This window comes from Eptatretus burgeri, chromosome 3 (assembly GCF_056783735.1).
Source record: "Eptatretus burgeri isolate ZD-2024b chromosome 3, Ebu_testis_v1, whole genome shotgun sequence".
In the NCBI taxonomy this organism is placed as follows: Eukaryota; Metazoa; Chordata; class Myxini; order Myxiniformes; family Myxinidae; genus Eptatretus; species Eptatretus burgeri.
The window spans coordinates 57,612,776-57,640,068 of NC_140963.1; the positions used below are offsets into that span (position 1 = coordinate 57,612,776).

At 44.9% G+C, this 27,293-nt stretch overlaps 1 protein-coding gene across 11 annotated transcripts in view; it reads right to left on the minus strand.

Moving 5' to 3' along the window:
• The window catches only part of LOC147029978 (E3 ubiquitin-protein ligase NEDD4-like), a 325,864-nt gene that overhangs the window by 20,983 nt on the left and 277,588 nt on the right, over positions 1–27,293 (minus strand). For 7 of the 11 annotated variants that reach the window (XM_085873551.1, XM_085873550.1, XM_085873549.1 and 4 more), the window contains 8 exons: positions 26,525–26,754; positions 26,285–26,406; positions 26,010–26,080; positions 22,596–22,691; positions 22,404–22,477; positions 21,686–21,746; positions 21,448–21,507; positions 2,798–2,905 (listed from right to left, as the gene is read on the minus strand). In XM_085873551.1, the coding sequence (XP_085729677.1) occupies positions 2,798–2,905; positions 21,448–21,507; positions 21,686–21,746; positions 22,404–22,477; positions 22,596–22,691; positions 26,010–26,080; positions 26,285–26,406; positions 26,525–26,754 (822 nt within the window). Of the gene's footprint in view, positions 1–2,797; positions 2,906–21,447; positions 21,508–21,685; positions 21,747–22,403; positions 22,478–22,595; positions 22,692–26,009; positions 26,081–26,284; positions 26,407–26,524; positions 26,755–27,293 lie in introns of those variants that run through there. The other 4 variants (XR_015056153.1, XR_015056152.1, XR_015056154.1 and 1 more) reach the window with 4 other exon arrangements.

Sequence of the window (27,293 nt, forward strand, 5' to 3'; positions counted from 1 at the left end):
CAGGACACGAGCTTTTCTGTGTCAACACGTCTAAAGTCGTCCAGGACTCAAGCTTTTCTGTGTCAACACGTCTAAAGTCATCAAGGACTCGAGCTTTTCTGTGTCAACACGTCTAAAGTCGTCCAGGACTCATGCTTTTCTGTGTCAACACGTCTAAAGTCATCAAGGACTCGAGCTTTTCTGTGTCAACACGTCTAAAGTCGTCCAGGACTCAAGCTTTTCTGTGTCAACACGTCTAAAGTCATCAAGGACTCGAGCTTTTCTGTGTCAACACGTCTAAAGTCATCCAGGACTCGAGCTTTTCTGTGTCAACACGTCTAAAGTCGTCCAGGACTCAAGCTTTTCTGTGTCAACACGTCTAAAGTCGTCCAGGACTTAAGCTTTTCTGTGTCAACACGTCTAAAGTCATCAAGGACTCGAGCTTTTCTGTGTCAACACGTCTAAAGTCGTCCAGGACTCGAGCTTTTCTGTGTCAACACGTCTAAAGTCGTCCAGGACTCAAGCTTTTCTGTGTCAACACGTCTAAAGTCATCAAGGACTCGAGCTTTTCTGTGTCAACACGTCTAAAGTCGTCCAGGACTTAAGCTTTTCTGTGTCAACACGTCTAAAGTCATCAAGGACTCGAACTTTTCTGTGTCAACATGTCTAAAGTCATCAAGGACTCGAGCTTTTCTGTGTCAACACGTCTAAAGTCGTCCAGGACTCAAGCTTTTCTGTGTCAACACGTCTAAAGTCGTCCAGGACTCAAGCTTTTCTGTGTCAACACGTCTAAAGTCGACCAGGACTCAAGCTTTTCTGTATCAACACGTCTAAAGTCGTCCAGGACTCAAGCTTTTCTGTGTCAACACGTCTAAAGTCATCAAGGACTCGAGCTTTTCTGTGTCAACACGTCTAAAGTCATCAAGGACTTGAGCTTTTCTGTGTCAACACGTCTAAAGTCGTCCAGGACTCAAGCTTTTCTGTGTCAACACGTCTAGAGTCATCCAGGACACGAGCTTTTCTGTGTCAACACGTCTAAAGTCGTCCAGGACTCAAGCTTTTCTGTGTCAACACGTCTAAAGTCATCAAGGACTCGAGCTTTTCTGTGTCAACACGTCTAAAGTCGTCCAGGACTCAAGCTTTTCTGTGTCAACACGTCTAAAGTCATCAAGGACTCGAGCTTTTCTGTGTCAACACGTCTAAAGTCGTCCAGGACTCAAGCTTTTCTGTGTCAACACGTCTAAAGTCATCAAGGACTCGAGCTTTTCTGTGTCAACACGTCTAAAGTCATCCAGGACTCGAGCTTTTCTGTGTCAACACGTCTAAAGTCGTCCAGGACTCAAGCTTTTCTGTGTCAACACGTCTAAAGTCGTCCAGGACTCAAGCTTTTCTGTGTCAACACGTCTAAAGTCGTCCAGGACTCAAGCTTTTCTGTGTTAACACGTCTAAAGTCGTCCAGGACTCAAGCTTTTCTGTGTCAACACGTCTAAAGTCATCAAGGACTCGAACTTTTCTGTGTCAACACGTCTAAAGTCGTCCAGGACTCGAGCTTTTCTGTGTCAACACGTCTAAAGTCATCCAGGACACGAGCTTTTCTGTGTCAACAAGTCTAAAGTCGTCCAGGACTCGAGCTTTTCTGTGTCAACACGTCTAAAGTCATCAAGGACTCGAGCTTTTCTGTGTCAACACGTCTAAAGTCGTCCAGGACTCAAGCTTTTCTGTGTCAACACGTCTAAAGTCATCAAGGACTCGAGCTTTTCTGTGTCAACACGTCTAAAGTCGTCCAGGACTCAAGCTTTTCTGTGTCAACACGTCTAAAGTCATCAAGGACTCGAGCTTTTCTGTGTCAACACGTCTAAAGTCATCCAGGACTCGAGCTTTTCTGTGTCAACACGTCTAAAGTCGTCCAGGACTCAAGCTTTTCTGTGTCAACACGTCTAAAGTCGTCCAGGACTCAAGCTTTTCTGTGTCAACACGTCTAAAGTCGTCCAGGACTCAAGCTTTTCTGTGTTAACACGTCTAAAGTCGTCCAGGACTCAAGCTTTTCTGTGTCAACACGTCTAAAGTCATCAAGGACTCGAACTTTTCTGTGTCAACACGTCTAAAGTCGTCCAGGACTCGAGCTTTTCTGTGTCAACACGTCTAAAGTCATCCAGGACACGAGCTTTTCTGTGTCAACAAGTCTAAAGTCGTCCAGGACTCGAGCTTTTCTGTGGGAATGCATCTAAAGTCGTCCAGGACGCGAGCTTATCTATGGAAACATGCCCTTTGTCATCCAAGATTCGAGCTTTTCTGTGGGAACGCCTGCAGTCATCTGGGACTAGAGCCTGAGGGAATACCTCCGAAGCCGCGCAGGACTTTAGACCTTGCAACTTGGTTTGGAATATCACGCCACTCGAGAATGGGCGAAATGCGTTAGATGACTCGTGAAAGCATTGTGGAAATTAATGTCAAATCAACTTGCACCGTTTTATTAATAAATTTAATATAACACAATAAAAATTCAATGACAGTTTAACATGAACCTTTGTCCAACGTGGCAGGCATTGCAACATTCCAATGTGTACTGTGTTGCATTAATACGTGGAAATGAGATGCACAGATGTAGGCATGGGCCTGAACTTATCAAACATTATATCAAAAATATGACTACGGAGCACGCTCCCATAATTTGTGGTGAGATACGTGCTCCATAGAGAGGAATTCAAAAGGTCCAATAGAACATAATTGTGGAAAGAAAGACCACAGGCAAACTAATGCTCCAATAAAGATTGAAAAACACGTCACTGAGTATGGGGAGGGAGAGGGGAACACATACCTTCCAGAACCACTGGATTACAGGATGGTTTGCACAATAACCACTCTTGTATAGGGTGTGCTGTCTCCAATCATTCACATCCACATCGCCAAGGCCACACATGAGAAGCTGCAGATGAAGCAACAGGAGACAAAAGAGTGAAGTTTGATTTGATGGATGGACGTACAATCTCTGCCTTTGTAAACCATCATTCCAGCAAAGAGCAATGTAGTCACTGAGTTTAGCAAGTGCACATGACCATTCACCATTCCTTTGGCGAGAGGTTAACACCAGAATCTGTTGAATTTCTACAACACCATGAGTAACCAACTTGTTTTCCAGGCATTGAAAAGTGTTGGAAAATGCATTTCTAACGAAGCATCAGTTCACAACCAAGCATGGTGCTGGCTTAACGGGTAAAGTGGCTGGCTTAAGACCTTAGGGGTCTTGAGTTACAGCCTCTGTCGTGCCATTGAATTAACACTCGGCGGGTTGACCCAGCCTGTCATTCTTCCGAGGTCGGCAAAATGAGTAGCAAAAAAAACCCCCCACGAGGTAACAGTGGGCACTGCATCAGTGGCACAGCTGCGCCCAAAGAAAATGATGCAGCCAAGCAGCCACAGGCGCCATACGAATAAACAAACAAGAGAAAGACATCGTGCAGCGCACGATACTTGCAAAATCCACCCCCCTCTCCAATGGTTGCCATGGATACATCAAATTGTCCATTTCATTGAGATTAAAATTCACAATATTAATCAAAGTTCAAGTCAATCGGATGAAAATTGATTTTTTTCAGATTGAAATTGATGATTTTAGAAGTTTGACCTTTGACCTCAAAAATAGTTGCTTTCCCAATTCAGTGACGGACTATGCAAATCCTGTTCAACTTTCAAGTTTATAGGATGTAAATGAACGATTTTTCATTTGAAAATTGATGATTACCTTCGCATTCTGTGAAAGGTTATGTTTTGGTCGGCGTGTATTTATTTATTTATTTATTTATTTGTAATCTTGTGATTCGTATAACTCAAAAAGTATTAAACCGAATTGCATGAAATTTGGTGGGATGATTGGTTATTAGCCAGGAAGCATTCGCTTAGATTTTAGGATCGTTCGGGTCAAAGGTCAAGGTCACGAAAAGGTCAAAATCGTCTTTTTACGATAACACGGTCAATTTTTATTCAATTTGCATGCAACTAACACCAAAATGTTCAGAATTCAACGCCTCATCTTGTGATATGCAATATGACACAATGACACCCATACTCTTGTAACCGGTTAGGGGTCAAAGGTCAGGGGGGTCACGACCTTGAAAAATATGCGGTTTTTGTCATAACGTGGTCAATTCTTGTCCGCTTTGCATGAACCCAGCACCAAAATGTTCAGATGCCCAATCTTGTGACACAATGACGTCATAACACATGTCACCGGTTGAGGTAAAATGTCGGGGGGGGGGGGTCACGCCCTTGAAAAATATGCGGTTTTCGGCATAACTCAGTCAATTCTTATTCGATTTGCATGAAACCAGCATCAAACTAGTTTCCCACACTCATACCAAGAACAAAAAAGTAGTGGTGGCGAAGGTATGTGCTCTATGAGTGCCCGTTCTAGTTTTAGAAGTTTGACCTTTAGTTGACGTTTGACCTCAAAAATAGTTGGTTTCCCAATTCATTAATGTACTATGTAATGGCTGTTTTATCATGAAGCCAATCGGATGAAAATTGACAATTTTTCAAATAAAATTTCATGATTTTAGATGTTTGACCTCAAAAATACTTGGTTTCCCAATTCAGTGACATAATATGCAAATCTTGTTCAAATTTCAAGTCAATCGGATGAAAAATGACAATTTCAGAAATTTGACTTCAAGATGGTGACCTTTCACCTCAAAATCAATCGGCTTTTCAGTTGAGACTACCTCCACAACTTGGTAAAGTTTCATGACGATCGGTTTAAAATTGTAACCTGAAGGCGACAAACAGACAGACAGACAGACAGACAGACAGACAGACAGAGACAGAATAACAAAATCGACGAACCAATATACTTGAAAAATCTTCGATTTTGTAAGTAATAAATACACAACCAATTCCCAATAAACATGCATCTCATCACTCAAATCTAATCTTCAGAGATTTTAACTTGCATACACATGGAAGATGTTTCAAAAGGTGAATGGACAATAACATGGAAAGATAAGAAAAAAAAACTGGTTGTAGTTGGGCTCAGTAAGAGAGGCACCATGGGTTCAGCCACTGTGCGTGTGAATCTGCCTGAACGGCCAGCGGTGTTCAGCTACCACCTGAGGGATTTTGGCTGAATGCCTTCAAATCAGAATCCCTCCTCGCCTTGGTAAGCACTTCAGGTTACAGTTTTTGGTATCAATCAAGGTTGTGGTTGTGTTTGTATCACATTCACGGGAAATTGTATTAGTTTTATTTGGAAGCGTCAGGCGAAGGCCAACTTGTTTGTCGCTCCTAGTCGAGCGGTGAAGTCAGTTCGAAATATGGTTCGGGAAATGGGGCAACAGGGAGCAAGGCAAATGGAAAATAATCAGAAGAGAAGATGCCAACGGTTTGATAGATGCTTGATGTGGACCATTATCAGGAAAAGTGGAAAAAGCAGGTTGTCATTGTTGTAGGAAGTGTGAGGAAATAGCTCAGATAAAGATAGTTAAAGCTCGGTTGAAAGAATGGATCGTTACTTAATTACAGCAGATATCAGTGTGCAAAGAATTTGCAAACAAAACTTGGTTACGTTTGTGGAGTGAATCTGAAGAGGAAATTGGCAGCGGTGAAGGTGCAGCGAGTGCAGGAAGTTGTTAGGATGTAGCGAGTGCAGGAAGTTGTGAGGATGTAGCGAGTGCAGGAAGTTGTGAGGATGTAGCGAGTGCAGGAAGTTGTGAGGATGTAGCGAGTGCAGGAAGTTGTGAGGATGTAGCGAGTGCAGGAAGTTGTGAGGATGTAGCGAGTGCAGGCAGTGGTGTGGGTGTAGTGAGTGCAGGCAGTGGTGTTGTTGTAGTGAGTGCAGGCAGTGGTGAGGGTGTAGTGAGTGCAGGCAGTGGTGTGGGTGTAATGAGTGCAGGCAGTGGTGTTGGTGTAGCGAGTGCAGGAAGTTGTGAGGATGTAGCGAGTGCAGGCAGTGGTGTTGGTGTAGCGAGTGCAGGCAGTGGTGAGGGGGTTATCCGTGCAGGCAGTGGTGTGGGAGTAATGAGTGCAGGCAGTGGTGTTGGTGTAGCGAGTGCAGGCAGTGGTGAGGGTGTAGCGAGTGCAGGCAGTGGTGAGGGTGTAGTGAGTGCAGGCAGTGGTGTGGGTGTAATGAGTGCAGGCAGTGGTGTTGGTGTAGCGAGTGCAGGCAGTTGTGTTGGTTTTGCATTGAAGAAACAGTGAGAATCATTTCAGGGGAAATGGAGATTTTCTAGAATGATGGACATATGCTAAACAGATTTGTCGTTGTAATTGAGGAGGAAATTCAGACTTTTTTGGGGGGTTAGAGGAGGGTGGAGTGGATATAAAAAAGGAAAATATAATTTCAGGAAGGGAAAAGTTAAATATTTTTGATACCAATGACAGGACTTTAAATAATATAATTAGAAGGAAGAGCTTGAGGTCAAAGTGGATAGTGAGGAGTACGATACAGTTGCAGAGTGAGACATGGTTTAAGGAGAGTAACTGGAGGGCAGGATTAGAAGGCTCTAAGGTGTATCGGTGTGATAGGAGGAGGAGGAGGAGGAGGAGGAGGAGGAGGAGGAGCACTCTGGGTAAAGGACAGCATTGTATCAAGAGAAAGGGGTGACATTAAGGAAGGAATAAACGTTGAGTATTCTGTATGGGTAGAGATCAGAGATTGTAAATATAGTGATATACTGGAAGGATGCTTTTATAGGGCTCTGGGTGTGAAGGAAGAGGAGGAAGGAGGAGTACATGAACAATTCAAAAGGGCATGTGGTAAGGGAAGAGTATTGATAATGGAGGATTTTAACTTGCCAGGGATAGATTGGGTCCAGGAACAGGGAAAGGGCAGAGCGGATGAGGATTTCCTAGTTTTAGTCCAGGATTGCTTTTTAACCCAGTTTGTTGATAAGCCCACGAGGGGGAGGGAGTGCTCGACCTCCTTTTAAGTCATGATCCCAATATGGTGGAGAGAGGAGAACATTTAAGATCAAGTGACCATAACATGGTGTGAGTGCAAGGATTCTTTTAAGGGTTCGAGTTCAGGATAGTAAAGTAAGGCCATTAGATTTCACGAAGGCAAACATCGAGGGGATGAAGGGAGAGCTGGGTGATGTAGGTTGGGAGAAGCTAACCTTCGGACAAATCAACATCGGAGAAACGGGAAACCTTCAAGGAGGAAATGTGTAGAGTGCAGATTAAGGATATTCCAGTGAGGTGTAAAGCTAGAGGCAGAAAGAGACCAGGGTGGTTGAGCAGAGCAGACAATCGAGATGTTAGCCGATATATTTAATAGCTCGCAGGAGTCAGGATAGGCACCAGCGGATTGGAGTGTAGCAATTGTAACAGTTAATTATGAAAGGATCCAAAGAGGAATTGCGGAACTAGGGGGAGTGGGGGCCTGTTAGTTTGACTTCAGTTGTGGAGAAGATGTTGGAGATGTGAATTGGGGACCAGATGAGAAAGTATTTAAATAAACACAAACTAATTAATGGCAGTCAGCATGGATTTAAAGGGAGGTCATGTTTAACAATTGCATTATAGTGGGGGAAACTTAGCTAAATATAGCATAACAATTGTGCATTTTGTGAGGAAAGCACCAAATTTGGCACACTAGTAGCCTATCATATTATGAATAGATTTGGATATTGGGCCATCTCAAAATTTTTGATGGCAGTGGAAAATGGCTGCCACAGCCATCAGCGGCTGAATTTGAGATGGCCCAATATCCAAATCTGTTCATAATATGATAGGCTACTAGTGTGCCAAATTTGGTGCTTTCCTCACAAAATGCACAATTGTTATGCTAAGTTTCCCCACTATTAGAATTCTTTGAAGCAGTTTCTGATTGGGTGGATGAGGGAAGGGCAGTGGACGTAGTATGTCAAGACATTCAGAAGGCATTTTATATGGTTTCGCTTCTGTGGTTGTTAGCTAAGGTGGGGGGCTTGCGGAGTGGCTTGCAGTGTAGCTAATGAGATAAGTCTTTGAATAAAGGCTGCAGTGCAAGGCAATCACTTAATGAATGAAAAACCTCCATTTAGCAATTTGACCTAAAAATAACATTGTGATAAAACAGGTAAAAATGTGATACTTGAGAACAGCTGAAGGGGTTTAAATCAAACTTGGTACAAGTATGTACAATGATGCAATGATGTGGGCAGAGGCATATTGGTCAGTGTCGTGAAGTCAAAGAGTGCCGTTCAAGTTAAATTGATTCTTCACCATTGAGAAATAGGGCCAAAAATGATATACAGCATGATGTCTCAAAAAGTTGTGAACGGATTTGGATGAAACTTGGTGGACAGGTTGGGTGGGTGATGAGGAAGAATTGATTTGATCCGAGAATTTTTTAAGTGATTCTTCACCACTGAGTGATTGGGCTAAAAACAATATATAGCACGACATCGCAAAAAGTTATGAACAGATTCAGATAAACTTGGTGGACAGGTTGGATGTCTGACGAGGAAGAATTGATTTGATTTTGGTGAAGATCCAGATCTGGATCCAGATACAATAATTACCTCTGCCACCGAAGGTGAAGGAGGTTATGTTTTCACCGCTCTCTGTCTGTTTGTTTGAGCACGGGATATCTCAAAAAGTTGTGGATGGATCCGGATGAAATTATGTGGACTGGTTCGGTGTGTGACAAGGACAAACTAATTAGATTTTGGTGAATATCTGGATCCGGATCTGGATAGGAGAACTATTTAATATTTAAAGTGATTCTTCACCATTGAGAGATCGGGCCAAAAACGATATATTGTGACGAATCTGGAAGCCATTTGCACACAAACAGAAAGCAGTCCCGAAGCTTAGTTATTTCGACGATAAGCCTGGTGTGTTGGCGCAGTGGTTAGGGCAGCGGCTTGGGATCCAAAAGGTCCTGAGTTCAAGCCCCGTTGGGCCACTGAATTAATACACCAGGGGGTTGACTCAGCCTGTCATCCTTCCGAGGTCGGCGAAATGAGTACCAGTATACTGGGCCGGTGTATACCCCGGTTAAAATAGGTGTACCTTATCCCTGTGTCGTAAGAGGCGACCAGGGTTGCGTCAGGAAGGGCATCCGGCGTAAAACGTGCCAAATCACTATGCGGATCATACGGATGATCCGCTGTGGCGACCCCTAACGGGAGCAGCCGAAAGAAGAAGAAGAAGAAGCTTAGTTATTTCGATAAGTATGTGTTTATAGTTAGAATCCTTCCTTCTGTCTAATGGGAATTTTGTGTGCACGCTACAAGTTATTTTATAGTTAGGTTATTACATCTCACCACCTGCCCATCACACTCCATCAGCACCGTTGGCTGCTCGTCCCTTGACTTGACGAGAGCGGGGCCTCGTAGTCCCAGTCCTCGGCTTCCACGAACGTTCCACACGCAATGGGGCTTCACCACCATCCACCTTGCTCAAACACGTGGAGGGGAGGGGCGGCTTTCTCCGGGCATGGCCAAAACTCCACCCAGGAAGGCTGTGCCCGTAGGATCCTGGCCAATTAGAGGCGAACAGCGAGGCGTGCTGACCAAGGCCCTCCCCACTGAGGGAGGTTCATAAATTCCAGAGCACTCTCTGAGGCGTTGTTGGTGGAAAAACGGAGTGGTGTGGACGGAAGGTCGTTGTCGTGGTTGTTGTCGTTGTCGTTGGCACGAGGAGTTCTGTAGACCCCGACGATTCACCACCCGAGCTCTGCCACGAACCACGAGTCCCCCACGTGCGACTGGGGATCGGACCGATGACCTTTGTCAAGTGCCGTATCGCGGAGCGCGCCTTCCCTCCGACGACCAGGTACAAGCCAGGTCCTGGTCCTCAACTTGCCTTTCCCTCCTGAGCTGAGGGACCGATTAAAGACCCCACGGGGTCCAGTGTGTGTGTGTGTGTGTGTGTGTGTGTGTGTGTGTGTGTGTGTGTGTCGCCAATCTGATAAGTAGAATTGTTAAGTGCTTTTGCTCATTGTACATTGCCTGTCTGAATATTCAGATAACTCTGCTCTGTGTCTCCCTCCCGATTATTGTAATAAACCCGTTAAATGTACTAGCTCGTTTTCTGCGCTTTCTCCCATTGACCCAGCACGGTGCGTATTGAGAATTAGTGAGGCCGTCGGTGCCGTAAATCGTTCATTTGGTCCGGCGTGGCTTTGGTAACTTCCGCTCGGTTACGACGGATCCGAGTCGGTAACAGCGGCTCAGTTCGGACAAAGTCGGCAAGGGTGTGGTTTCCCCGGTAGCTAGACTGCGTGGTATTTAGGTATGTTGGAGTCGAGACAATTAACCCTACGACACGCGGTCGAAATATTGGCGTCCACGGTCCTTTAAGCGACCCGTCGACTCCGGAGTTATCCGGGGTGACAACCTTCCATTCCAGTGTTCGGTGGGAGACAGCCGAACTGCTCCATCTCGCAGTCGGCCTCGCCACCGAATCCCGGCCCACAACAAATTGGTGATCAGGAGTGCGATTCGGCCCCTCTGCCTCAGCTAGAGAAATTCATGGGATTCGGATCAGGGGTGTACGGAGCAAAACCCCCCCCCCCCCGTTCCCTCCAAATTACGAGCATTTTAAATTGTTCTCAGACGCACCATGGCGGGCCAAGATGAGCTGGCACAGTTGGGTTTAGAAGTAAGTTTAGAGGAACCAGTAGCCCAGGACAATGCCATGCAGGTTGACCATCCTAATGGAGAGGACCATCCTAAGGGTAAGGGAGAGGTAACGGACAAAATAATGACGGTTGGACGGGAAGTAGACAAACTAGGGCAAGGGGTGAAAGAAATTAAAAAAGGACAAGGGCAATTAAAGTGGGAAATGGAAAAATATGACAGCGATAGAAAAGTTAAAAGAGGGCCAGCAGGAAACAAGGGGGGAGTTGGAAGCCGTAAGGGAGGATGCAAATCGAGACAGGAGGAAATGACCGAAATAGTTACAGACATGGGATGGAAGGTAGAGACAGAGACGCAGGAACTGGGGGAGCGATTAGACAAACACGAGGACGAGACGAAGGAGGGATTTAGAATGACGAAGGAAGAATTGTCAGAGACGCGAGGGGAGATAGAGCAGATAAAGGACGAGCAGGCACAGATGGAGGGGAAGGTAAAGGATATGAAAACGGAGCGAGTGGAATGTATCGAGACCCGATGCAAGAGGCAGGATGGCCTCCCTTAGGAACCGAGGGAGATGGTAAGCTCCCTCGAAGTAGATCGTGACCAGATGGGTCTGGTAAAGCCATACGAGGTTGAGCGGGTGAGTGATGCGAACGGGTCCATGCAGAGTTTGGGGGGGGGGCGGGGTAGAGACCCAAGGACCCCTTGAGTTAACACAAATCCCCGATGTGATTGTCCCGGAGTGCGTGTCAAGGTGTGTTAATGGTGTGAGTGTCATGGCGTGTGTGAGTGCGTGCATGGAAATGGCCAACGGACGGATCCAGACGGGAGACATAAATGGCGAGCTTAATGGGCTGCGAGTAACCAATTTTGCAACCACGCTGGGTTCGCGCGATGGCGCGTACGAGGTCTATGGCACGCTTCGTGCACGGCCCGTACGCGCGCATCTACGCGATCGCAATCCGGCATAATAACGCTCCACGTCAGATATGAGCCAGCCACGTGGACGGCGAGAATGTAGATGGCGAGTGTTGTGTGAACTTGGAGCGGATGGGTCCACATGCGGGTGCGTGTGTGAAGCTCCATGTGCTGCGCGTCGCGTGTTCTGTTCACAGAACGTGTGGAGCGGGTTCCCGGGATGATACGCTTGGGGGGGCTTGCACGGGAAACGCGCAGGTTCAGTGCGCGGGTGATGTCACTGGGGACCTCGCGGCGCAAGTTACAGGTGAGCGGCGCGCGTTGGCTCACATGGCGGACCCCTCGAAGGCGAGCGCTTGTTGCGATGCACAGGGCGACAACAAGGCCCCAGGTATCGCCCGATGAAAGGGATGAACGGGCGTGCCGTAAACCGCCACCCTGGAGGTGCAAGGTGCGAGGGGCCTTGCTGCGAGTACACGGCCCCGGCCAGGATGTGGTAGACATCCTGCCCGGGCAAAGGAGCATTAGTTAGTGGGAAGGGTTTAGCGATAGATAGACCGGCCTCATGGGGCATGAGCAGTTCCTCATGGGGCCCGTGGAACAGTTAGTGGGAATGTTAGGTTAGATTAGAAATGGATTTGGGAGACACGGACCGACATGGAATGTGTAGTGGGGACGTAGATTAGCTTCGTAGAGTTAAAAGGAACGTGCATTAGCGTAAGGGATGACGGGGAGCACGAGTTAGTTAGGGGAATTTAGTTAGCAGAATGGCAGTGTTGAGTGATGTGAGTGAATTGGAAAAAAAAAAAATGTGTACGATGAGTGAATGTGGGACAGCGGGCCCAAGTGTGAATGGAGCGAATGTGGAATGCATGGTGCGAATGAATGATTGGGGGAGGAGTGAATCCCACCCAAAGGACCCCGGGGTCAGCGTAATGTTAGTTAAATTTTCAAAAAGGAGGTCATTCTGTTGTTGGTGGTGTACGAAGGCACGATACCTTTTTGAGGGGTGCAAGAGTTCATTGACCGGCTGGGAGTATGGCTGTTGAAATGAAATGTTTTGAGTAGAGGGCACCCCAGGCACCGGACTAGTCAGCCAGAGTAGGTCATGGGTCCAAGGGACCGGGATAGTGTACTGGGCACGGGTGGCCTGTCAGAAACGGGACACAGAGCACCAAAATGCCACGTGGGCATGGAAGGGGGGCAATGCCAGGAAGGGCACCCCCCCCCCCCCGTGTTCATAGGGAGCGGGTTGGCTCGGAGACATCCTGAGGGCCCAGGGGTGCCGTAGTTCGAGTTTGGCAGATGGAAGTCCCTGCCAGTTGAGCCACGCTGCCCAGCCACGAAATTGTGCGAGGTCACGAGAGAAAATTTGCGGACAAGGCCCAAATTGATAATGGACACAAACACAGGCGACGGGAATCATGATTTCTAGAACCAATAGTTTAAAGAGACAGGCTTGTTGAAAAGCCCCGGGGATAGTTTAATAAATGCTAAGATAGATAGGAAATATACCCCTTTGCACTATCCATCCCTTCGCTCTCTGTAGGCTGCTGGACTCACTTTGGGGAGATTGCTGAACTCTGTGAAGGCTATTTTGTGGCTTTGTTGGGCCTCAAGACAGGTCACTAGTCTCTCCCTTAGTCCCCTCAGGAAAGCTTAGGGGTTGGGAGTAGATGGACAGGATAGGTTATAGCCAGACAAAGACAAGAGGGGTTAGGGACAAGCAATTGTAAAGAAAAAAAATAAAATAATAATAATAATAATAATAATCAAATTTTAAAAAAGAAAAAAAAAGGGGGAGTCTAAATTTTGTTGTTGCAAACTAACGGAGTGGGTATGGACAGATACAGGCAAAGGCGATAGATTGGGGGGAGACACTAGGTTAGGTCCGAGCCCGTTTCCGGACCGGCCGGCACCACCGCACTCCCTCCACAGAACCTCACGGACCAGAACAGAGACCGGCCAGCTTCATATGCCGGCCTGTTTGTGCTACAGCTGCTGGTCCGCATTTACCAAGCCTTGCCTTGCCATGCCTTATTTGCCTTGACCCCATGCCTGCTGCCCTTGTTGCATTTGCCCCTGCGTCATCATCTCAACCATGTGTGCCAGGACCATCTTCAGGTGTTTGCAAGGACTACCCTACAGGCAGCTGCACCACGAGGACTGGGTTTGCGCAGCCCATTCATCCATTCTTTTTGTGTTCATTCCAGCACCAATGACTTTTCTCTTCCCACAGATCACAGGTCCTGGGCCATGGTTAGTGTAAATAGATAAGTTAGAAATGTAAATAAGTTCTTAACCCACCTGTGTGTTTGTCGTAGCGCTGACAATCTTAGTTAAGTTGTCCGAGTGAGTGATAGTTTAGTTACGCAGCGCACTAGGTTATTTATTTTTGGGACATGTGTACAAATGTCGCACTCAGGGATCCGTAGGTAAAATGTACTCGGGGAAGAACCTACACCTGCATGGCACAGAAAAATTCACGACTCGGGACGAGTCTGTAAAAAGGGGAGGGAGTAGTGTTACGAATCTGGAAGCCATTTGCACACAAACAGACAGCAGTCCCTAAGCTTAGTTATTTCGATAAGTATGTGTTTATAGTGAGAATCCTTCCTTCTGTCTAATGGGAATTTCATGTGTGCGCTTCGAGTTATTTTATAGTTCGGTTATTACATCTCACCACCTGCTCATCACACTCCATCAGCACCATTGGCTGCTCGTCTCTTGACTTGCCGAGAGGGGTCCTCGTGGTCCCAGTCCTCGGTTTCCACGAACGTTCCACACGCAATGGGGCTTCACCACCATCCACCTTCCTCAAACACGCGTGGAGGGAGGGGCGGCTTTCTCCGTGCATGGCCAAACCCCGCCCAGGAAGGCTGTGCCCGTAGCATCCTGGCCAATTAGAGGCGAACAGTGAGGTGTGCTGACTAAGGCCCCTCCCCACTGAGGGAGATCCATAAAGTTCGAGTTACGCTCTGAGGCGTGGTTGGTGGAAAATGGAGTGGTGTGGACGGAAGGTCGTTGTCGTTGTCGTGGTTGTTGTCGTTGTCATTGGCGTTTGCACGAGGAGTTCTGTGGACCCCGTCGATTCACCAGCCGAGCTCCGCCACGAACCACAAGTCCCCCACGTGCGACTGGGGATCGGACTGACGACCTTTGTCAGGTGCCGTATCACGGAGTGCGCCTTCCCTCCGACGACTAGGTACAAGCTGAGTTCTGTTCCCCAACTCACCTTTCACTCCTCAGCTGAGGGCCGAAATAAAGACCCCACGGGGTCCAGTGTGTGTGTGTGTGTGTGTGTGTGTGTGTGTGTGTGTGTGTGTGTGTGTGTGTGTGTGTGTGTGTGTGTGTGTGTGTGTGTGTGTGTGTGTGTGTGTGTGTGTGTGTGTGTGTGTGTGTGTGTTTTCATAGAGCAGACCATATTCTCTCTGCCAATCTCTTGAATATATATATATATATATATATATATATATATATATATATATATATATATATATATATTGTTATAGCTTTCTGCCCGCTGGCGTGCGGACAGCCGCTTTTAGCCGAATCGCGGCCGTACGCCCGCCAGACGAGCAATCCAGTCGCAGCCTTCCGGATCAAACGCCGGAATCCAGCTACGGGTGTGTTTTCAAGCACACCACAGGCTTGTCAGTACTCTATCCGCATGCTACAGGGTCCGATCGCCGAAATGTCGATTCACCTAATTATTCGTGCGGGAAGGCTACCGAGAGGTTGTACCTCAACGGGAGCTGCTTGGAAACGAGCCATGTATGCAGCTCGCTCCGTTCTGCGGTAAACCGAGCGGTGTATTATCGCGCAGCCCCGTTGAACCCGATCACTTTATCGGCTATTAAACAGCCAGCTGGTATTCCTTACGCTACAATGGCAACGCAAATGAGGAAAGTGACGCAACGACCAGGTACATAAAGACAGGCACATTTATTTCCACACACGACGCAAGCAATGAAGCAATATACAAGCAGTATGCAAGGAATGAATGGGGGGATGGGACAGCACACGAGCCGAAAGACCTGCAGCCGTATCTATTTATTATTCACTTGCACTTATACGGGTTTACTTATAGACGGCGCCACAAACACACACTACACACACAAACACCCAGAAAGAAATCAAAAGGAAAAACATGACCGTGTGGTGAGCTTCCCGAGCTCGTGTCCTCCACGATCCGGCTTTGCACACGATCCAAGGTGGCTCCGTCACGACCACCGACCCAGCCAGAGCGCCTTCGGTCCGGAGCGCCACCTCGCTCACAATCTCTCGATCCGCCTCAGCTCAGAAAAGCTCTCTCGCGCTCTCGTTCCGCCTCAGCTCACAAAGCTCCGTCTCCTTCTCGCGATTCTCCTCAGCACCAACTCCCCCGCGCTCGCATTCCTCCTCTTTATCACCAAGCCCCGCCCCACTTTTCACCTCACTCCCCTCCTTCCAGCACACGCGGGAAACTTCTCGAAGGAAGCATTTTCCCGCCAAATCGGGGACGCTCCCTCGCCGCTGTATTTGTCTTTTTCCACTCGCAGGGTGGAATCCGTCGTGTTGGCCGCGGAGACGCCATTTGTTCGGGGGGGAGGGGGGAAGGGTCGTCTGCCTGCTTTCCCTCGACGAACCAGGCTTCTGGTAACCATTGCTGAGGTGGAAACGTGGTGGTATGGTTGTGAAGGTTGTGGTTAACGTGGCGTGGCTGGCGCTTTGTGGTGGTAGTAATGGTGGTTTGGCTGAGGTGGCGTGGTTGAGGTGATCGTGGTTGTTGTGGTTGGTGGCGCTTTGTGGTGGTAGTAATGGCGGTTGGTCCAAAATAAAGATAGTAAAAGAAAAACGGCTAACTCAAAGATCACAGCCCGGTTACACGAATAATTTCCTTAGACATCGGTGGGGAAAGCTATCTGAACACAGACTTATCGACATAACTGATCTAAGGACCTATATGGTGCTCTGTGAATTTCCACAACCGTAACAATATATATATATATATATATATATATATATATATATATATATATATATCCTCCCTCCCCCACCCCCCACCCCATCCTTGCTCTACTCCCTCCCAATACAGTGCAGCACACTCTTCCCAAAACTCTCACTTTCTCCTCCTCCTCCACCTTCTTCTTCCTGTTCTTCTTCTGTCTCTTTCTCTTAAAATCATCAACTTAAATATTTGGAGGTTTATCTGTTTTTATCTTTCACAAGAAAACTGGAGGATGGAATGTTGGCTAAGTTGAGAGATTAGGGTGAGCAACTGAAAGATATATCTCTATCTCTGTGTCTCTCTCTCTGTGTCTCTCTCTCTCTCTGTGTCTCTCTCTCTCTCTCTCTGTGTCTCTCTCTCTCTCTCTCTCTCTCTCTGTCTCTCTCTGTCTCTGTCTCTCTGTGTGTCTCTCTGTGTGTCTCTCTCTGTGTCTCTCTCTGTGTCTCTCTCTGTGTCTCTCTCTGTGTCTCTCTCTGTGTCTCTCTCTGTGTCTCTCTCTGTGTCTCTCTCTGTGTCTCTCTCTGTGTCTCTCTCTGTGTCTCTCTCTGTGTCTCTCTCTGTGTCTCTCTCTGTGTCTCTCTCTCTCTCTCTCTCTCTCTCTCTCTCTCTCTCTCTCTCTCTCTCTCTCTCTCTCTCTCTCTCTCTCTCTCTCTCTCTCTCTCTCTCTCTCTCTCTCTCTCTCTCTCTCTCTCTCTCTCTCTCTCTCTCTACAGTGATTATGTCTGGGCGGTGTTTGTCTCCAGGCTGTGTTTATAGTATGACCGGTTCAAAATGGATTTCAGACATTATTTTGTTTCCATCTTCACTGTAATTCTATGCAGAAACATTTTGACGAAACAGTTTCAATCGTAATTAAATGCTCCACCGCACGTCTGCCTTCCCTTCCTCTCACCTCGTACTGTCTTCCCTTCACCCACCCCTCCTCGCTCCCCCACCTCTCTTCACTCCCCCTCCCTCCTTTCCCCTTCACCTCTTCACTCTCCCTGCTCTCTCTCCCCCATCCGTCTCTCCCTATCCCCCCTCCACCCCCCCCCACCCAGTATTCCAGTCAGTGAAGCGATGGGTAGTATTTGCTAGTTTACAATAATAAACACACATAACTGTTTTCACTGAAAATTTGATGATTCACCCGAAACGATGAATATCATTGGAATAACTCACACTTTTTGTACAGTTAGGGTTAGTATTTCGATGTATTTCGACACAAGGACCTCCGATTTATAACGAAATGGTGGCTTTATTGACCTCTTCCTACATTTATTATTTATTACCCTCACATCATTTATTACCCTTGCTGAAGAATTTGGACAGGGTATTGCATTTGGGTCCGTTTGTTTGTTACTTCTCAAAAAAAATATAAAAAATTTGAACAAGTATGTTGATTGCCTGTTTGTGTGTTTGTGTGTTTGTGTGTTTGTTTGTCTGTCTGTCTGTCTGCTCGCCTCCAGCCCAAACCTCTCAAACGATCGCTCAGAAATTTTCAGAGATTAATGTCACCGATCCTACGACGGTCCCGCATTGAAGTTTCGTAAAATTTGTTCGACCGAAAAGGTCTACAGAGGCCAATGGGCCAAATTGAACCGAATTATCTAAAATCCTCAAATTTCATCCGATTGACTTAAAATTTGAACAGGATTTGCATATCAGTTCAGTATATTCAACCACCAATTACTTTTGAGGTTTTCATAGGTCAAAAGAGGTCAACCCAAAATAGGCCAATTTTTTAATTACAGCACGGCGACATCGCGCTGTTATAATATAATTGGCTATTCTGTTATGTGTCTTCCGTCCCGTCTTCTGTCACACTTATGGCCACGTACGTGAATTTGATCTGAGGGCTATGAATAGAAATTTGTCCAACGTCACAACTCTTCCCATCATGCATGCTAATTCACCGTGTCTACATTTAAATTTTATAACTGCAAAATTGTTTCATCATTCTAAACCTTTTACTGCCCCAGCCACGCGATATCGAAGTATTCGCTTGTTGTTGTTTCTAAAATTGTCAATTTTCATCCGATTGACTTGAAATTTGAAGACCATTTGCATATCAGGTCACTGAATTCAGCCACCTATTAATTTTGAGATCACTATCAGCCAAAAGGTCTACATTGGCCAATAGGTCAATTTGGGCCAAATTTTCTAAAATCCTCTATTTTCAGCCGATTGACTTGAAATTTGAAGAGCATTTTCATGTCAGGTTACTGAATTCAAACACCTATTAATTTTGAGGTGAACATAGACTAAAAGGTCAAAATAGGCCAAAAGGCCAATTTGGGCCAAATTTTCTAAATCCTCAATTTTCATCCGATTGAGTTGAAATTTGAAAAGGATTACATATCAGGTCACTGAATTCAACGACCTATTATTTTTGTGGTCACCATAGGCCGAATTTCTAAAAACCTCGATTTTAATGCACTCAACTTGAAATTTGAAGAGCTTTTACACATCAGGTCACTGAATTCAACCACCGATTAATTTTGGGGTAAACATAGGCCAAAAGGCAAATTTGGGCAAATTTTTCTAAAATCCTCCATTTTCATCTGATTGACTTGAAATTTGATGATCATTTTCATGTCATGTCGCAGAATTCAAGTACCAATCAATTTTAAGGTCAAAAGGTCAACACAGGCATAATTTCTAAAATTGATAGATGGGGCCAAAAACTAAAGATATCACTATATCTCAAAAAGTTGTGGACAAGTTATGACAAAACAAGGTGGATGAGTTGGATAGGTGACGAGAACAAACAGATTGGATTTTGGTTCGCACCCAGCCCATCAGTGGGATACAAAACGTGAACTGTTCCACCTGGCCGAGGTATGCGCTTTGCCGAGTGCCGTTCTACTTTGTGCTGTTTTGCCAAGTTGTCACTCTATGAGTGATTTTTCATTTGCCTGTCTGTTTGTCCGCACAGAACTTTCGTGTTTTTCTCCACAACCGCTTGTCGGATTGAGACATAATTTTCACCATTGATGCGACTACTCATGCAGAATGTTTTAATGATAATTATATCATAGGTCAGGTGGTGTGGCAGCCGTATTGGAAAAACGGAAAAAAACTTTGGACCTCTGTATCTCTGAAACCGCACCAAGGAAAAAATTGAAACTTGGCACATACTGCAGCAAGTACTACTAATGTGGAATAAGGGTGATTTTTATGACGTCATAGGATGAATGGCCCACAAAATTTTTGATGACGTCATCAATCACATGATTCGGCAGCCATATTGTTTTTTTGGGGTTTTTTTTTTAACTTTCAAAAATCTCTGAAATGGCTGAAAATATCGAGGCGAAACTTTACACATATGCCCGTCTATCCATGAGGAACATAAGCGTCACACATATGACATCATAGGTCACATGGTTTGGCAGCCATATTGGATTTACCCTAAAACCTATAAAAATACACCACTCAAAAGAAGTCCTGGTGAGGGTTTGCAATCTCTGATTGCTCTTTTTCTTGTTTCCCCATACATAGCCTTCCATTTCCCTCATATCATGAAAATAGGATGTATCTAACACAACTTGATATGTGTGCAAGAGTATCTTCAAGAATAAAAGCATATACATAATTTTTGACATACTGTACTGCAACAGAACAGAAACCTTTTTAAATCCATCAGCAATAATATGACAAAACGTTTACAAATGATTACAAATATTTTGAATTTGCACGTTCAACCGAATAATAGGAAGCACAAGTACAACGGTTGATCGTCTTAAAATATTAAACAGCAAATTGAACTGCTCTAAAATTAAATGTTCTGAGTTGACACGTTAGAACCAAACAATCAATGCGATGTTTCATCGATTAAACGTTTTCACTTGTTTTGCATGAAATCAATCGTGTGTTTCTATGTTCATGTTATAGTTTGCGAAATACAATAGTCATGAAACTCATTGTTCAACACTATGAAATGCAGAACCAAAATACTGATGTACTGAATGAGAGAACAGTCCCAAATAAAAGTGTTAACACGACCATTACTCGAGTTTCTGAGTGATATGGCAACCATTTATCTCCGACGTTTACAGGCAATGTGGGAAGCTCGTCAACTTGAGCCTAATCCTTGCCATCAAAGGACGCATTAATGGAGATTCACTCAGGACAAGGGAAATAATATCTGAAACCCACTGCACATCTCTCAAAGATGAGCTGAGGGTAAGCTTATCACTGCAATTCATCGATGATCGCAGCTTTAACTGCATTAACACAGCAGTTCTAACTCACTGCAAAAGCATGTCATAGCCCACAGGCATAGGTTTCAACATTCAACTGTGCATTGATGAATTGGCAACACTGACTCTTCCTCCTTATCAAAGTTTGTGGAAAAGAGCACAAATACACACACACACTAACTTCCAAGCAAGAACAATACTGAAGCATTTTCAAAAAGATTCCTTGAAAATGTCTTGAACTATAGCAACTGCATAAAACTAAATGCTGGCTATGACTGCATTATTTAAATTAAAAATAAAAAATTTTAAAAAACGATTCAACTTGCAACCTTGAAATACAAAATAAGTCAAAAAAAATAAATAATAATGACTATATATTGTTCCTTGCTGAAAAAAAATGCACCATTATGCAGCAATTAACATCAGTTTTCGAGATTTTTTTTTTTCTAGAGGGCACAATGCTATATATACATTGATATTGTCCACACTTGTCCAAAATCAAAACGAATATGTCACTGTAATGTGATTCCAGCCAATCGTTTCAAAGACATGGCTGGATCTCGCCAGAAATCATTGGTAATTTGTTGCAATGGCAATTTCTATTACTGGTGCTATTTTCATATGTATAAGGATGTAAATGGTTGTCTTTATTCATTCCTTTCAGCAACAGAAAAAATATTAAGAAAAATAACTACGATCAATTGGTGATCGGAAAACATTTTGAAAAACCATCCAGTATTTTCCCCCTTCTATAAACAGCCGAATGTGGTTTGGAATGTTATCCAAACGAAAACAGTGAAAAACAAATCTGTCTCCTTACCTCTAACTCATTCTCGTCAAAGATCTTGATCAGGTCCAGCGATATCAAATCACAAAAACCCTGGAGGGAAAACATCGTGGTGTCAGCTTAACACATGGCCTACGTTCTAAGAACCAAAAGCAGAAAAGCAAATATTAAAAACACAAGGCCCGTGTCCATGAATGCACGATGCTAACAGTGCCTGGCGACATGCTCGAAGTTGAATATCTCACAAGTGTCGTTGTTAGTTATACATTACCTCCATGAATGCATTCATTTGTTTCTGCACCCGGTTTGCAAACCTCCACTGGATCACCAAGCTGCAGGGACAGGAGAGGTTATTTTCGTTCCACAAAGCTCATATTTCACTAACAGCACAGCAAACGTGAAACATGATGAGAGGTGAGGAGCCTCGAAACGTTTTGTCCCATCACTTCTGGTCACAAGTGCACAATGTCACAAACCCAGATGTCACACTTGCCAATTCATGAATGATCTATTGAGATAATCTTTCTTCAACGACAGGCTAACTCAGCAAGCTAACAGCCTTTATATAACAGTTGTGCTTGTTGAGCAAAGCCGAGCAAATCAAAGCAAGTATTTATAGATGGAGAAAATACCCACAGGTAATGAAAAGTCTCCTTGCCGAGTACATGTCTGTGTTGTCGGAGAGGTGCGAACAGCCAAAGATAAATAATGCTTTGCGCCTTGAGGCATTAATTAAAACGCCAAAGACAGAGGAAATAAAATGACAATTAAGCTCCATTGAACCATTCATTTCAGAATCGCCATACTTACCGTCACACAAAGCAACAGAATATATTAGCAAAATAAATTTGCCCACAACTGCCGAGCACGATGTGCAGATACATTAAAAAAAACCAGCGCGGTGAAGTTGATGCCACATATGAGATAATTGATATATTTTACAGATTGTGTAAACTAGTGTGAAATATAAGAAACGATGCAGCACGCACTCGATGTACTCCCTCTTGTTCTCATCAACCACCACCACCTCTGAGCCATTGGGCTTCAGCTCGATTTGGTGAGTCTGCAGAAAAGGAAAAGGAAGAATGTTTTCACCAACATCTGTGCTGATAGTTTGGTGAAAAACACAAGAGGCAAACGCGTCGTGGCAGCAACACCGACCGGTCGCTTTTAGTGCATACCTGACCGAAAAGGTCTTCGTCGATGCAGAAGCGAAGATCCAGATCTGTTGGATCGTTTTCCAGAATCCACATAAGTGAGTTATAATATTCACCATCCTAAAATAAATGAATAACATAGTGGGTTTGCCATACATGGACGAGATGCTGTAGCTATCAGTCTGGGACTTAACTTACTGTTTACACAGACTGAAGGACACCTCTTTGCATTGCTCACAAAGTTCTCATAGCATTGAATAACTTCACTGGGTAAGATGAAGTGGGAATTAGTATTTCGACCACGTTTTATATTGTACACTACAACAGCAAAAATCTACGAGTACACATAAACAGCCTGGTTTACACTTATTCCAAAGGATTATCACTCCAGGATACAATACCTTTGCAGAACTAAACTAGAGTGAATTTGATGGCATGCCATCACAAATCCCCATGTGTCCTACCTAAAGCCAAGTTCAAAGATGGCAAAACGTTCGACCAGGAATGACCCAATATCAAATTTTGATTTAAAAAATAAAAAATAAAAAATAAAAACGAGTTTTGTTTTGACTCCTGTGACCCAGTCACAGGACACATTGTGACGCAAAGTTACAGGATCCATAGTTGGAACTTCACCATGCCCCTGGGGCATGGACCGGGGGTCAAATGCAAAAAACCATTATAACATTTTTTGATTACCTTACACAAAAAGCAATCTTGATTGCATTTGCAAAGTTTCAATAAAAAATGTTTTCAAATGTGGCCAGAATTGCATTATTTTGGTATTTGATGTTTTGACCACACCCCAGGGCCCCAATCAGAAGGCCAAAAAGTACACTGCTCTCACACCTTCAAGCCATATGATGATCAGAACTTCCAGTTTTGATGAATTTCTCCACAACCATTTGAAAATAGTGTGACGGATGAATGGACAGACCGACAGATAGAAAGAGCTGATTACAATATCCCTTTAAAAAAAAAAAGCATGGGGATAATCAACAACAGGAAAGGAAAGTCTGCCCATCATCCAGTGAGAATCGCATCATTGCCGACACATTTGCAACTAGAATGGCACTCAGTAGATAGAGCGAATACCTCCACCAGGCTGAAGAGTTTACGTTTTGTAACCCACTGATAGGCTGGATCTGGATCCAGACCTGACCGAAAATCTAATCGGCTTGTTCTTGTCACATAACCAATTCATCCATCTACTTTTGTCACAACTCGTCCACAAATTTTTGAAATATCATGCTATATATTGTTACGGTTCTAGGAACCGTATGCATACAAACATACAGTTGTCCCGAAGTTAGTTATGCCATTAGTATATGTGCAGATAGATCCCTCCCTTGTGTGTAGTGGGAGAGCAAAAGGGGTGCGCTGCAATGTTTTTTTAGTTAGATTAATAAATCATTTTCCCCCCTTTTATTTTATTTCCCTGTTGTTGGAGCCGCAGTACCTTCCTCTCATTTGCTACTCTCGTTTGGGCTGGACAAGTGCTTTACCACTTACTCGCCTTACCAGACTCATTTTTTTAGCGGCAAAATCTTGCAGTCGTTCCTTCTTGGCGGGTCCAGGCACTCGTGGAGTGGGCGGGCTTGCCGGCCTGGCCGAAACCCCGTCCAGAAAGGGCGGACACAATGAAGGCCCTGTCCAATTGGGACGGATGATGACGTCAGCTTCGCCAAGGCCCCTCCCCACCCAGGGGGATCTATAAAGTACAAAGCGATCCTCAGAGTAGGGTTGGGGGTGGTTGAGTTGGTGGAATGGTCTTGAGTAAGAAAGAAGGAAGGTCGTTGGTTCTTTGGTGGTCGGAGAGTTCGGTGGGTTCGATGGCATTGTTGCGAAGTGTCTACCCACGTCTCGCCTCGGCGGCCCGCGCTCTCCACTCAAGCTCCTTCACGGACACGAACTCCACACGTACGGTTGTGGCTGAACAACTCAACCTTTATCAGGTGCCGCACCACGGAGCATCTCTTCCCCCGAAACTCTCAGGTACTGAGAACTGCGACCTCAGCTCCTTCCCTTCCTGGCTGCAAAAGGTCCCCTTTTCTATTAATTGGGTTGATTTTGTCTGAGTGTGTGGCGCCTGTCTTATAAGTAAACTGTATAAGTTCTTTGATTATTGGAATTCTTGCTTTTATTATTCTCGCGTTAAGTCTGCTCTGTGTCCGCTTTCGTAAGTTGCTGTAAAAATTGTCACACTACATCTCTCTCTCCTTTCCCCTGCATAACACACCAATAAACTTGTTCCTGTGCCACATGTTTTTCCTCGCCTACTGTAAATAAATCATTGTAGAAATGTTCCCAGCTCGTTTTTGTCTTTTCATCCATTGGTCCAGCATGGTTGGGATCTAAGTTTAGCCGGGTCTTTATCCCCGATAATCTGTTCATTCTAGCCGGTACGTCCTTGGCAGTTCTGCTCGGCTGCATCCGATGCGGAGTTGGTAGCTGGTACTCTACCGTAGTTGGTAGGGTGATCCGGTTTGGGCAAGGCGTACCGAGGACGAGGTTCCCCAGTAGTCGAAACCGCATGGTTAATTAGGTAAACTGATTAAACCTGGCAGGAAGACCCTACGCTACGCGGTTGAGGTATTGGCATCCACGGTCGGTTAAGCGACCCGCCGCGTCACGGAATTATCCGTGAGAGACAGCCAACAATTCCGGGAGTCTGGTGGGAGACGACGTAGCTTCCCCCACCTAGTGGTCGTTCTCGCCACCGGACCCCAACCCGCAACAATATAGTTTTTGGCCCAATCTCTCAATAGTGAGGAATTCGTGAGAAATTCCCACATTTGGATCCATATTTGGAACGTCACCAATATCGAATCAATTCTTCCTCGTCACACACCCAACCTGCTTCATCAAGTTTCGTCCAAATCCGTTCACAACTTTTTGAGATATCATGCTGAATATTGTTTTTGGCCCTATCTCTCAATGGTGAAGAATCACTTAAAAATTATAGTATCCAGATACGGATCCAGATCTTCACCAAAATCAAATCAATTAGTCCTTGTCACACACCCAACCTGTCCACCAAATTTTATCCGAATCAGTGCACAACTTTTTAAGATATCCTGCTCACAGACAGACAGACAAATAGAGTTTGACAGGGGTGAAATGTGAGAACATCGCCTCTGTCCACCTTCGGTGGTGGAGGTAATGATGAGCAACTCAATGAACAAAGAATGGAAGTAAACAGCCAAGCATATTGCAGACACACCAAATTGTGAGATTTGAACGAAAAAAAAAACATCACAATGATTGATTGTGAGATTAAAAAAATGGTTTAAACTGCATAACCAACCAATTAAAACTTCATCACCAAACAAACACACCAAAACCAACTGCATTTCATTGAAGCGGTTATAAACTTAAACATTCATTGGTTTTATCAAGAGGAGCTCAGTGAGGATGGTGCTAAGCATGATGACTTACCACTGACTCCATGTCCTTCAGCACAATTGTTTTCTGAAGCATCATCTTGTAGAAGGGGCGGATAAAGAAGCCTGTCAATGGAGGTTTAAAGTGAGCAAACTGTGCCTCCCTGTTAAACTCCATGCTCATCAGTTTATCATTTACATCTAGTCCCATTATGTTTGACTCGAATAAATAGTGCCATTTATGAAGCCCTTTCACAACAGATTATAGCTCGATAAGAAAATCAAGGTTGAACATGTTGAGAAATATTTGACGTGCAACTTAGCACTCACCATCCAAAAGTTTTCCATGGAATACGGCCATTCCAGCCACACGTCCGATAAATTTGAAGTAGCTGAGGTGCTCCTCGTTGCATAGGCCTGAGTTTGGATTAATCTGCAACGTGTAGTTGTCTCTACAGAAACACCGAGGCCATGTTTATCAGAAAGCTAAAGGCATTGAAGAAATCCCATAGCCACAGTGGATGTTTAAAAAACAAAACAAAACAACGAAGAACAAAAAGGTTCTCTTACGTGGCAGAGTACTCAAACAGTCCATAGTAAGGGTTAAACATCTCCTTGGAAATGAGGAAGAACCACTCGCGAGCAACTCCACCATAATCCAAGCCTTTCTCAGTTTCAAACTCGATCCAGAGACGCGCCTTGAGCACATCGGGTCGTTTCACGGCCATCATCTTACGATATGACTCTTCCAAGATGTTGTTTCGATGAAGTTTCATTTCAAATCTGTTCGGAATGTCAGTCTGTAGGAGTGAAAGATAATAATGAAAAATTAAAAAGAATAAAGGCAGGTGGCCAAGAAAGCAAAATACGATGAGAAAGAACAAAAGGCCATTTTACCCAACATATCCATTACCTTCCCTTGTCAGTACATTTTCACTCTCAGCACACTCAATGCAAGTCAATTTATACAGTGACTGGGGTACACAAGCACAGGGGAAAAAATAGCACACGGGCAGACAAGATGGCAGAATCACGAATGCTTTTTGCCAATGCAAGAAACCATTCACCTTCCTTCATTGAACATTGTTCACAGTGCACTAGCTTAGTTTCCTCAACAAGGCCAATGAAGCTGAAGGTATGTGATGTGGAACTAAGCAGAACAGCTAAATAATGCCACAATACTGCATCCACTTCCACAGGCTCACACAAGGCTGGTTGCTTCATGTTTAGAAATCCATGATTGCACTGCCATAACCAGGATTCACCAATCTCATCAAGACCAGTGGACAAGATGTGAGTATGCTCTCAAGGTGAATCATTCGGACTTCAAGACTGATGT